Source organism: Gavia stellata, chromosome 2, assembly GCF_030936135.1.
Source record: "Gavia stellata isolate bGavSte3 chromosome 2, bGavSte3.hap2, whole genome shotgun sequence".
Taxonomy (NCBI): Eukaryota; Metazoa; Chordata; class Aves; order Gaviiformes; family Gaviidae; genus Gavia; species Gavia stellata.
The window spans coordinates 48,598,550-48,612,038 of NC_082595.1; the positions used below are offsets into that span (position 1 = coordinate 48,598,550).

Consider the following 13,489-nt stretch of genomic DNA (forward strand, 5'->3'; position numbering starts at 1 on the left):
GTATCCTTCCTGAACTGTAGCATTGAATACTTGGAGCAGCTGATTCTATAAAAGACCTTTACGAGTATACAAGTATACTTAATCACAGTTAAGTAGATCCTCCAAACGGAAAAAGAAATTGTGCTGGTTATGTTGGATGGCAGAGCTGGATGCAGCATGATTAGCCCTGGTTTGATCAAGCCACTGCAACAGTCAAGTGGTTCAGAAGAGTTCAGCACTCAGAAGGCACCCCAGGACATGACCAGATATTACAAACCATTCTGCTCATGCTTAACTGCTATCAATTAAAAAAAAAAAACCACAAAACCAAAAAAACAGTTGAGCAATTTTGGAAGTCCAACCCTGTCTCAGGAATCCTTGAAATACGCTGTGGGCTTGGCAGTGATGCTTCTTTGGAGAGGAGCTCTTCACAGAGACCTGCACCCCAGCTTTCCTAAGTTAAGCAATTTCTTCCATGATGCTAGGCAAACACAACCTAGCCTCTTTTGGTTTAGAAAATATTGTAAATCCCAGGACCAAAATTGTGTGACTGTGCACTGTCAGTTGTGGTGTGTCGTGTGTGCATCAGCCTTCTGCTGTTCAACGAATATTCAGACCAGTGGCCTGTCAGCCACTATGCTTGAGGAAATGCAATTTTTTTTCTGTAAGAATGTGATAAGGACTTATTTAACCACTTTTCTTATGTTTGTAATAACGTATGTTGTTAGACCTTTTCTGTGCCACTGAATGTTCACTCACTCAAGAAGACACATTGACAGAGGGAACCTCTCTCCTCTTCAGAGCCCGGGTCGGCTAGTGGTGTGATAATCAGAAGGGAAAATCGGTATTTTACATTTTAACCAAGCGTACATGGTTTGGAATTGGACATACCATAAGGACAGATTTGCAGAGATACTCTGAAGACCAAAAATTCACTCAAGAGAATTAAGCCAATTCAAGATGCAAGGAGTTAATGGTGATATACACAGCACCCTGTAGCTGTTTTTATTTATTGATGATACTCAATATTTACAGCAGCTGGTAAACCTGACTGGTTTACTATCATGACCAGTTCCAGCTCATTATTCTCTCTCATTTGACTCCCTCACATGTCAGATAAGAAACAGTCTGTGACCTTAGCAGTTATAGCTCTTTTTCAGAGAAATCCTGAATTCTGTTAAAAAATTGTTGAAATCTGTCTTGTTTTGTCAGGAACAAAATCAATAGCACCTAATAAAAAAAAAAAAAAAGGTGTAATTTTGAGAACAGAACTGACATTGCTTTTATTTGATAAAGGACAAACTTATCAACAAAATTAATGTGCCCAGAGCGGAATTCCTTACGTCTGTCCAGTAAAAAAAAAAATCACAGGACCACAAAGAGTAGATCCACCCATCCTCCCCCATCCATCCCCCACTCTGCCTCTCTCCTTCATGTGTACCACTCTTCCAGGGCCCCAAATTCAAGTGCATTCACTGCAGATTCACTGCACTGTTTGGTCCTGGGTTTCTGATGCTGTCACTATTTCTTTCCGTGTAAGAACAGTGACAAACTGAAATTTGGTGCAGGGGCTGGCTTCCAGCTCCCCAGGGATGCGGGTGTACGAGAGGGATACGAACTGAAACATTTTGCTTTTCTGCACTCACATTTTCCCCATCAGTCCTAATCTGTAACTCATATTTTCCCCATCCATCCTAAACCCAATCCCATACCTCTTTGAGGAGTGTTTTCATGCTCTCTACCCGGGCTTTCATCTCACGCACGGTCTCTCTCCTATTCAAACACAATGTCTAGCATTAAAGTGTGACTGGCTCTCTTAGTCTCCACCTGTAATAAAAATGAGCCTGGCTCAACAGCAATAATGATGGCAACCCCTTTTCAGGTTTACACTTTATTACTCAAAATGGTCTTACTGTGAAAAAATCTCCTTCTGGTTTTACGTGTATAATATCCACACTGGAGTGCATGACCGGGAGATTTGGGTACTGGCTGGCTGGCAGAATGAGGGCCCTTAATCCTGCGTCTATCCTGCGCACAGCCCAGCTCTGCAGGATACTGGTACGGAGCCCTGGCCCAGATCCACAAGAAGCTGGTACGCAGCCATGGCTGAGCTATATAGGGAGTTGGTAAGCAGGGAGCTGGTGTGCAGAAACACGCACAAAGGTAGCAAGAAGCAATCTGGACATACAAGACCCCGCTGGTCCATCCCCTCCCTGCCCTTCTAGAAAAAGGAAAAAAATAGTAATATGGCAGAAGCCTCTGTGGCAAGTCCTCTGCCACCGGCAGAGCTTTTCAGGCTGGACACTGGAAACAAGATACAGGAAATACAACAGGAACAAGGGAAGAGAAAGGAGGGCATGTGCACGCTCATCAATTCCCAACAGGAGCGAGGTTGAAGTGAAAAGCTTCCTGATGACCTCCAACAAGCTGATGAAGCATGAATATAGCAGCTAATTGAGAGGCAGAGCTGATTGCCTGCACTGCACTTAGAGGCTTCAGGTTAAAAAAAACACGGAATAAACCTCAAAGCGATAGGTGAAATTATACGGGACACAGGCAGAGAGGGCAAGGAGACGGGAATCTGTGGTGTTAAACCTTAACCACGACAAGCAGCAAAATGTTCAACTGTTAATTTAGAGCCCAGAGCTGAAGGGCTTGCACCTTTCTGCCTACTGAAGCCTTTGCCTGCAGCAAACAGACATAATCAAATTACAGGAGGCTGTTAAGCACTGGCAATAAACTATCCCCAGACATACACAGGGCTATGGAGTGTTGCTTAATAAACCGCAAAATTTCTTTCACTCTCACCTGTTTTTTTGTAGGTTGCTGTTCATTTTCCTTCTGGAAGTGATAGTAAATGCAGGATTGGTTTGCCAGTGATGTATGTGAATTTTTACTTATCCTTAGAAATTTTAACTGTCCCTGCCTCCAAATACTCTGGCCTCTCTTTAATTTCTTTGAGAAAAGAATGTGTTTTAGAAAAGATAGCCAGTCTGGCTTTCATTTTCCTGTTGCACGTGTATTTGTGTGGGTGCATGTGCATGTGCGTGCGTATATAGTAGTGCTAGAGCAGGTGTTACTCGATGATGTGTTGACACTGAAATTAATGTTTATTCTCAAAGCAGTCATTGTGCATCAGGTTCATTCATTGTCCTGGAACAAGGACAGTTTCTTTCTCTAAACCACCCTGCAGGCACAATTGTGTGGAGCTCTAAGATGTATTCTGCAGTAATCACCAGCCCCAATGTCTGGCACAACCCAGTTTCAGCCACAGGCAAGTTACGTACCTTTCATCCGAAGCAAACAGGTAAAAAATAACACTTAAGTCATCTCTTAGGGCTACCATGTGACACAGCTGGTAATACAAATACTTAACATTGTAAAATAAAATCAATATTAAGTCCTTTAATAATGCAATGATTTTATAATATAACTATTAATAATGAGCATCCTCTTATTTTTATTTATTCTAAAGTTACAGCAGTTACACTAGTGACACTAAATCATCTTAAATATGTAACCAAAAAAATCACTGCTGAGAACCACAGAAACTGCAAGCTTTACAGAGGACTCAGCCACTTCAGATTCCTGTGTTCTTTTGTCTGTCCTCAGTCCCTCTGTCCATGACAGTATTTATAGTGTGCAGTCACATGCGGAGGAAACTTGGACAGTATAAAGGCACAAGAATAACCATAAATGAACCAAAAATGAGCACCCTGGAGTAGTAACAATAAGAAAACCAGAAGGCTTTTGGAAAGCAGTGCATTTTATTCCCACATCTCATTCTGCAGTCTTCCACTGATGCTATTAAAATACCTCAGCACGAGGCAGTATTTTTATTTTATTGTGCGACAGTCTCTGTTACTGAAAAAGTGGATTGCATTTGCCAAATTCCCGTTTTAATTTAGGGAATTTACAGGTATAAACAGAATACAATATAATCACATTTTGACTATACATGCAAATGTACAACAGTGTAACAGCAGCTTTTTTAACAGTCAAAACTGTTCGAATTTCCACAAGTTTCTACTAATACTTCACAACAGTAAGCAGAAAAACATTGAGCTCCCCCAGGAAGAAGTCCTGCAATGAGAGTCCAGGGGGAGAGCTTTCTACAGCATGTGCCAGACACGGAGTGTACGCTACGGATCTAAGACTGGCATCCAGGTGGTAAAAAGATCCCCATTTCTTGTGGACAGAAAACACTGAGCACAGTGAGGACAGATCAGAAACGTGGGTTTCTCTTCAGCCATCTGTACAATTACAATGCAGTTCAATATCGTAATGAGTTCAGTAATACAGCAACTATAAGTCATAGGCACAAACTTCTTTAGTCTAGGATGCATTTGAAAAACTAACAAAACCCCTATTACATTAGTCTATAAACAATAAATAGTGCTTTTATTGCAAAAGATGCTGTATGGAGCTTGAGCAGAAAGTAAACGTATTTCAGCATATAGCCGGTATCTCTCCACACTGACAAGCTATACATAACATGTGATGTATGGATCTCCATGCCCCGTCCCCCAGCTCAGCAGCTACAGGCTTTTAGCCTGAACATCTTTCAAAATTCATGGGTGATGCCAGGTCAACCAACTTCTGCACTCACTCAAAAAACATACTGTCGCTTCCGATGTTTCTGCCTGCATTTATTGACAAGAACCTAAAGCTCCCCCAGAGATCAGTTTTGCAAATATACCCTGTTGGGTAAATTGCTCATTCTGGATTTCAGTGCTGAACGCGCTGTCAGGCTAATGCTGCCTGCTTGGCTTGAGAAGGCATTGGGCTAGGCACTGCTTAATTAGGGCTGTGGGAATAATTGATTTTCAGTTCAGTGACTTAATAAATAATAACAATAAACAACAACAACAATAAACAACTTGGTTCATTTTTTCAGGAGATGATAACAACTTGTTTCAGCCTGTGGTGAAGACGGCCCCATGGCCAGTGCAGCCTTTTGGGATGAGGAAGACTCAGTCAAATCTCTTCTCTGCCTAGTTCTGAGCAAAGGTTTGACCCAAGGACCCCCACCTACTGAAAGGGTATGCCCAGGCTAAGAAATGCTCAAATGCTTGTTTCCCCAGTCTTTCCCGTTAAATGCATGTGGTACAAAACATTAGCATGTTCAGTAGAGGCCCCGCTGGAGAGCCTGCTTCCCACTTCCCACAGGAGCGCTGGAAGGGTCAGGGTGGATTGGCAGCGCTGCCCCTCGCAGCCCCTGCAGCGGGGACAGTCTAAGCACAGGGCAGCAGCTTCCACCAAAGCCACGGCCATCTCGATGCCGAGTGCACCAAGCATCCTGGCCCGCGAGCGCTCGGCCGTGCGATCTGCCAAAGCATGCTGCAGCTCCTGCCCGCCCGCCTGCCTGCGCCTTATTCCACTGGACACCGCAGCGCGGGGACAGCGAGGGCTGATACGCACAAAGCCATGTCCCAACAAGTGGCCAGGATACAGCAAAACTGTCCTGGGAACCCCGGCAGAGGTGGTGTCCCCCGTTCTCCTATCAGCCCGCACTTCTGAGAGAGGGAGATGGAGAGGACACCGAGGTTCCAGGCCAGGCTCTGATTCACCCAGCTTTAGGGTACAAGGAGGGGATAGCACAAGGCACATGCTGTCTCCCTATTTTTTTATAGCCCTCCCAAATCAAATCAATACAGTCCAACATTTCCAATCCCTTTTATTTGGGTCAAACTAATATTTCCAATGCTACATGTAGTTAAAGCTCATAGAAAAGCATCCTTCTTTTGCTGACCACCGCTTCTCCAAAGTTCGTATTTGGTTCTGCTCTCATGTACACCACCACAAGACAAACGTATTTCTACTGAAGACACAAACCACCCAATGTAAACCAGGTCCAAGGCCCAGCCTGGCCATAAAATCAGGGAGAGTTCCAATTCTTCAGTTAAGAGGGTGATTTTACACCAATATAATTGAAGTGGCACAACCTCTAGCTCTGTCGCAATTGCATTGACACAGAGGAGCACATAAAAGTACAGTTAATAGGAGCTTATATATTGCAGGAATATATTTATATTGAGTACCTATAATTGGATGGATACAGATACGGAAGCACATTGACAGAGCCTCCGAATGGTGCTAAAATCACAAGGCTCCAGGCACAAGCTAAGCTACAGGCCGCCGCCGCCGTGTCACCGGCACTGCCGACTAACTTAATGGTACTGGTGTCCCCCATGGCCCAGGCTGCTGGGCAAGTGCCCCGTGACTTGCCGTTACCCAACTCTGTATCCACAGCAGAGGACTCAGCACCTTTGGCTGTGGTGGCTCTAAACTGATGTACTGAAAGCAGCTGAAAGCAAGCCCAGACCATGAGCAAACTCTAACCTTTTGCTTTTTGACAATGAGGTAAAGTCATCCTATATGATTTGGATTTGTCAGCACTGATGTGGAAATGTATGCTCTGCTTTTCCCCCTGTACAGAGAACCAGGTGTCTGTCCTCAAGCAATAGGTTTTCAAACCTGCTTTTTAAGGGTTTGGTAGCTCTTCATTTTCTATCAAATAATCCTTCTTTATATAATTTGCACCCCTCACCAACCTCCATACGCCAAGATAGGCATCCTTCAGCAAGCTCCTGTTCACTTCTTGTGTGCTGGTGGCTTTCCCCTGGAGCGCTGGTCCCTTGGCAGGTTTCTCAGTGCTGTCCTTCTCTTCCTCTCCGCTCCGGCTGTCCCCCGTGGCTGATCCTTCTGCTGCTGCTTCCTCAGCCCCCTTCTCCTGGGAAATCACCTCCATTGCAAGCAGTGCTTGGTCCCCAGCCTGCCTTTTCCCCTCGTCTTCTCTAGCTTCTTTCTCCAAGTCCTCGTAATTGCTCTGCCGTCTGGTCTCAATGTACTTGGCCACACAGTAAATGACAGACCCCAAGGTGTTGACCACAACACCAGCTATAAATAACTTTGTGGGCTCCACATCATTGAATGCCACCATGCCCACCGTGATGGTTGCTATGCTCTTCACCACCCCTACGAAGCTGGTGGTCACGGCCGAGTTAATGTAAGTGCAATGAAGGGTGGTAAAGTTCATGGCACAGCTAATCAGGACGCAAGCGACAAAGATGCATACCATGGCAGGGTCCTTCCACCCTGGGAATGACCAGACGTTGATGGAATCCATGCTGGCAAAGGAGCAGATGATGAGAAAAGGGGTGGCTGAAACAGCGATGGCGTACTGAGCTGTCAGGGGTCCGTATTCACTATCTACACTGGTCTTCTGAATGAGCACCAGGTAGGCAGCATGTATCAGCACGGCCAGCACACCTGTCACATAGCCCATAGCATCCCCGGTCAGGTCACCAGCTCCTGTCGGGAGAGTCACAGAAAAGAACAAGCACGGCTTTTGCATGTGAGGCAGAAAGAGAGCACCGTTTTGGGCTGGGGGACATATTTAGGAAACAGGCACCAGTGCCCTTTCCATAACTCCTAAGATTTGTCCTCCTTTTCCCAAGGCTGGATGCACTTAACCTCCCAACAGATAAATCTTTTTTTTTTTTTTTGTGCGTGTGTGCTGCAAACCTATTGAATGTCATCAGCTCTCCCCCTAAATCCTGCAGCCAAAGTCAGATTGCGTTCTCCCTTTTGTGAAGACACTACAGGAGATTTGCAGCTGAAATCATACACACACCCCACAACGCTGGGCATCCTCTTGCCAGTGCGGGCACATGGCAGCTCCGGCTGGCCAGGCTCCAGCCCCCCGGCCGTCCTTCTGCCCTCCTGCTCCCCCCAGCAAGGCCAAGCTGTGTGGGGCCCTCACAGCAAGACCCTCCCTGCTGAGCCCCCAATCGGGCTTCTTTGCAGATGAAGCTACTCACCGTGTATGTGCTGTTCCCTGCGGCAGCCCCCAACCCAGGAGTGTTGCGGGGCCACACAGAGCCAGCTCTGCCTCCCACCCCACCTACACCTCAGCTGGAAATCAACACAGGTAGGGCGCCTGGCCCCATAGGGCTGCAGCTGACCCCAAAGGTTGCACCTACACCTGTAAGACTGCACTCAGCCCAGCAGGGCTGCAGTTGCCCCCATGGGGTTGCATTTGCCCCCAGAAGATGACATCTACCCCTGCAAGGTCGCACCCATCCCCCATAAGACCACATCTCCCTCTATGGGGTTGCACCTTCCCCAACAGGGTTACAATAAGGTTGCATCTACTCTCATAAGGCTGCACCTACTCCCGTAGGTTTACACCTAAAGGGAGCCTACAGGGCTGCGCCGACCCCCCATGAGGATGCACCTACCTCCGTGAGGTTGCACTGAGCCCTGTAAGAGTGTACCCGGCACAGCGGGGCTGCATCCACGCCCGCAAGGTCGCACCTACCCCCGTAAGGCTGCGCCTGCCACAGCGGGGTTGCAGCTGCCCCCCGGGGTTGCACGCCCCCCGTATCCTCGCACCTTTCCCGCGGGCTGCCGCTGCCCGCCCCGTCCCGCCGCGAAGCCTAGCCGGAGCGGCGGGGGTGCCGGTGCAGAGGCGGCGCCGCCGTCGGGGCGCCCCGCGGCGCGGCCGCCCGCCCGCCCCGGCCCGTGCCGACCCTCCGGTGCGGTCGCGGTCGCACTCACCGGCCAGCGCGGCGCCGCAGGTGGTGATGAGGACGGCGACCAGGACGCCGGGCGAGGGCATGCCGTCGCGGAGCACCAGGGCGCCGGTGAGGAGGGTGACGAGGGGCAGGCAGCGCTTGAAGACGACGTACATGGGGAGGCTGAGGCCGCGCAGCGACCAGAGGGTGAGGGTGGACTGCAGCGTGGCCAGGGCGGCCACGGCGGCGAAGGGGCGCGCCAGGCGGGGCCCGAAGGGCGGCAGCGCCGCCAGCCCCCGCCGCCGCAGCGCCTCCAGCCCCAGCGCCGCCGCCGCGCTGCTGAGGCACTGCAGCAGCGTCAGGAAGGCGAAGTGGTAGCGGGCCAGCAGGAACTTCAGCAGGATGTTCAGCGAGCCCGAGCACAGCCCGTGTGCCACCGCCACCGCGACGCCCCGCGCCCGGCCCCGCCAGCGGCCCATCCTGCCCGCGCCCGGCCCCGCCGCCGGGGCCCGCGGCACTGCCGCCCGCCCGGCCACCTGCCCGGCCACCCGCCGCGGCGGCGGCGGCGGCGGCGGGGGGGGACGGGGACGGGCGGAGGCAGGGGGCGGGCGGAGGCAGGACGCGCTCCCGGCAGGGCGGCCGCCGCCCCCGACGTGTCCCCCCCGCGCCGCCCCCGACGTGTGCCCCCTCCTCCCCGCGCTCCCGCCCCTCCTGCACCCTCCCCGCCGCCGTCCCCGATGTGTCCCCCCGCCGTCCCCAAAGTGTCTCCGCCGCTTTCCGTGTCCCCCCCCATGCCGCCGCCGCCGCCCCCGGTGTCCCTCCAGCTTCGCCCTGCGGCGTCCCCCGGAGCAGGGCCCGGCTCAGCGGGGGTGGGAAGCCCCCCCCCCCCCCCCCCCCCCCCCGCCGCCCGCAAGCGCTCCCAAACCCGACCGGGCGCAGGAGGGGCGGGCGGTGGCAGCGCGCACCGCCGCGCTTTCAGCCGGGGGGACAAACGTGGGGCGCCCGCAGCATCGCGGCGGAGCGCGACCGGCCCGAAAATAACGTGGGAGACCCGCAGGAAACCCCACGTCTGCCGGAGCGGGGAGGTCAGTGCAAACCCCGCTATGCGTGCACAAGCAGGACAGTACCGCTTCTCTCTCCCCAAAAGCGTACGGCCCCCCAGGAAGAAGCATGCATGGAGCCTGCCGGCAGCATCCCGCCTACAGCCCCCCTGGGCTCGGCGAAGGGACCCCTTCTCGGGCGGGGAACTGCGGGGAGACGGGAACCGCTGCTAAGAAAGCAGGGAGAACCTGTGTCTAGCAGGGGGACTTTCCTTGAAAAGTCGCTGAAAATTGCTAACCACACCGAGTCTTCCAAAGTGATGTTTTAAAGCCTGGTGAAGTTTAAATAAGCTAATCCCTTCTCGCGACTTGTCAGATGACGGTTTTAACAGGAGGCTGCAATAGATCACCTCGACTCTAAGGAAAAGCAAAGGCAGTTCTCTCGGACAGTCTCCTGCAGTGTCAGGCAATGTAAGGGAAGGAAAAACTGTCCTTTTATTCGGAGCTGCCTTGTAACATCGTACATGCTAGCTCTCCCCGATTAGCAGGAAGACTGACTACCTGTCACCCATCAATATGAGATTAGCAAAGTTATTCTTTATTTTGAACAAAACCAGCCTTTCCCCTCTCCACAGGAACAGTATTAGAAAGAACCAGCTGGGGGGAAAATGGCACACTTGACACCCGAAGCTTGTTTTTGGAAGACTTACCATAAAAAGAGTGGACCAGATCCTGACAAGGATTGCCAGGTCTGGTGGGCTTGTACGAACTTTAGCACAAGCACAGCATGCATTTCAGCAGTGTCAAAAAGGGACAACTATTTTCTGAGAGATTTCTGCACAAAAATGTTACATTTCAGGCTCAGTTCCGTTCATAGACCTCACTAGACATACCCAGCTTCCAAAGCCAGCTATACTTCTTCCCAGTCATTACACTGGAAACTCTTGTACAGCTCAGTGTTCAGGTGAGACTGGTAGCAATCGCAGGAAGGGGGTGCTGATGCCAACAGCTCTCAACAAGAGCAGGGCAGGCATTAGGACTGCCAGGCGAGCGAGTGTGCACAAAATGACCACGCTAGTATGGAGGAGCGGCAGGAAAAACACACCGGACCCACAGCGCTGGGCTCTTCGTCTGAACCAAGAGAAGCCGTGTGTGCCCAGGATTATTGCTGGGTGCAGCAAGGGGCTCTCGGTGGTCACGGGGATTAGTTGCGCCAAAGGGGATGTGTTTGAAATTTCCTGGGTTACAGCTAGCAGAGGAGCTGGTACAGGTAGGGAAAGGAGGCAGGGCAAGGTACAGAGGTACACATTAAGGTATGAGTGTGTGAAGATGAAAATTGGTAATGAGGGAAAGGAAACGGTGGGTACCGCTGAAATTAAACAGGGGTAACCCACAAGAGAAATAATACTCTCTAAGCAAAAAGCAAAGGAACTTCTTTTTTTCAGCCTTTGGGGTAAACATGTGGATAGAGACAGCAGCGATGTTTGGAAGTCTAACCTGCAGTCTGCTTCCAGAAGCCGGGAGCTGAGTGCAAGTCCACCTTGCCCTTCAATGCCATCAGCCGTGCTTGTCCAGGGGGCCAACAGCTGCTGTCAACCCTGCCTGTCACTGAGGCAGACATAGCAGTGCTTCCTTCTACTTTTTGACATGTGTTCCTGGATAAATACTCTTTCTCACCAGAGGCTGTCTCCAGCTGGCCTGCTTTTTATTTTTCAATCTTCAATTTATTCATTTTTTATCAAGCTACTGTTCTCACTCCCTCTTTCTTGCCTGGCAGTTTCTCACCTTCCTTCCTTTCCCCATTCCCATTACAGAGCCTGACATTAATGCAAGAACAAGACTGACTTTGTGAGGACCACTGTAATACTCACCTGACTCAAAACTGCAGCCTCTTTTCCTCTTTCATCTCCTCTCTTCTTCATCTTTACAGAATCGATGGGAGGATTCTCCTGATACCTATAATTTTAAATTGGATTTTTCCCTTTTGACTTTAAGTGTTCCCTAATTATTTTCCACGACAGTTTATTTTCCATTTTGTTCTCTCTCTGGTTCTTACCAAGGCAGGTGTATTTTCATCTTCTTTTTACATGCAAATCTTTAGTTTTAATAATATTTGAGTACTTAAATTTCGATTGATTAAAAACTCCACTGATGGAAATATTAAAACACGGGGAAAAAAACCCCGGGACTCTGTGTGTATGCCTCCTTTTAAAAGGTGAGAGTAACACCTATCTGAATTTCTCGGGTTACCTCAGTCACAAAAGCCATGGGTGCAACCAGGATACTTGGAAGTTTAATCTTTGCTAACTCAGGGTGGGAAGAAAGCATGGACCGAAACCCAGAAGTTTTCAGGCAAAATGACATGTCAGTTGTGGTCACCTCCCTGGTGTCAAGGGACGCTCCACCTCGGGGGCCTTCACCCACTTCAGCAGCTGTGCTGCAGCATGAAATGTAAACTCGCAGGTATGTGGCCTGAAATATTAAGGCATATAAAGGTTGAAACTCTCATTTGAACTTACTGGAGACCAAGTGTGGCTTCAAAACCCACTGAAGAACTGTGCCAATGCATTTACATCAGCCTCCATTTGGACTCATCCCAAGCCAACAGGCAGCACAATTTAAAGGAACGTGTGGATCACTGTGACAGTGTTTGCACATGGGAGGAAAAAAAGCTCCTTCTGCCAAATAAGTGCAGATAGAAAAAAATGTAATCATGCTTTCCGGAAATAATGTAGTAATTGGGACTCCACCTAAGTGTAACCTCTGGAAGAAACAACTTTGTCCCCTCACCAGTGAAATTATCACTAGAGAGAGAGTCTCTGACGTTGCAGAGGATGAGGCTGCAATTCTGCATTGGGGGCTAAATACTTCCCTGATTGAAACAGAAAACCAGGTGTATCGGAAAGATAAAAATTTGAACAGACTAGACTATTTCAGTTAGAAGGGGCTGCAACAATCATCTAGTCCAACTGCCTGACTGCTTCAGGGCTGACCAAAAGTTAAAGCATGTTATTAAGGGCATTGTCTAAATGCTTCTTAAACACTGACAGGCTTGGGGCATCGACCACCTCTGTAGGAGGCCTGTTCCAGTGTTTGACCACCCTCTCGGTAAAGAAGTGCTTCCTCATGTCCAGTCTAAACCTCCCCTGGTGCAGCTTTGAACCATTCCCACACATCCTGTCACTGGATCCCGGGGAGAAGAGCTCAGCACCTCCCTCTTCACTTCCCCTCCTCAGGGAGCTGCAGAGAGCAATGAGGTTGCCCCTCAGCCTCCTTTTCTCCAAACTAGACTAGCCCAAAGTCCTTCGCCGCTCCTCACGGGACATTCCTTCCAGCCCTTTCACCAGCTTTGTTGTTCTCTTCAGGACATGTTCAAGGACCTTCACGTCCTTCTTAAATAGTGGGGCCCAGAACTGCGCACAGTACTCGAGGTGAGGCCACGCTAAGACTAAATTTGGGAACTCAAGCGTCCGTGTGCCAAGTACCATATCCTATCTCTTGGAACTCACCTGTGTTGCAAGGCCAAGGTGTTGTCTTGCAACATCTCTTCTCCCATGTAACTAGTGACAGAACGAGAGGAAATGGCCTCAAATTGTGCCAGGGGAAGGTTAGGCTGGATATTAGGAAAAATTTCTTTACTGAGAGAGTGGTCAAGCATTGGAATAAGCTGCCCAGGGAGGTGGTGGAGCCACCATCACTGGAGGCATTCAAAAAACGCGTAGACATGGCACTTTGGGACATGGTTTAGTGGGGATGGTGGTGGTGAGTTGATGGTTGGACTTGATGATCTTAAAGGTCTTTTCCAACCTTAATGATTCTGTGATTCTATGTGATCTCTCACGGTGCTCCTAATTTTAGTCTTGTCTATACACAGCAAGGTGGGGCAGAGGGGAAAGGGCTGTCCCTTGCCAAACCAGCCCTTTCTCAAGATGGATTCAGGCCAGGCCCAGT

At 49.8% G+C, this 13,489-nt stretch overlaps 1 protein-coding gene across 1 annotated transcript; it reads right to left on the bottom strand.

Moving 5' to 3' along the window:
* Nucleotides 1–6,463: 6,463 nt before the first annotated feature.
* Nucleotides 6,464–8,977, bottom strand: SLC35D3 (solute carrier family 35 member D3). The gene is made up of 2 exons (XM_059835819.1): nucleotides 8,542–8,977; nucleotides 6,464–7,293 (listed from the first exon to the last, which is right to left on the bottom strand). The coding sequence occupies exons 1-2, from the start codon at nucleotides 8,975–8,977 to the stop codon at nucleotides 6,464–6,466; spliced, it is 1,266 nt and encodes a 421-aa protein (XP_059691802.1).
* Nucleotides 8,978–13,489: the final 4,512 nt, after the last annotated feature.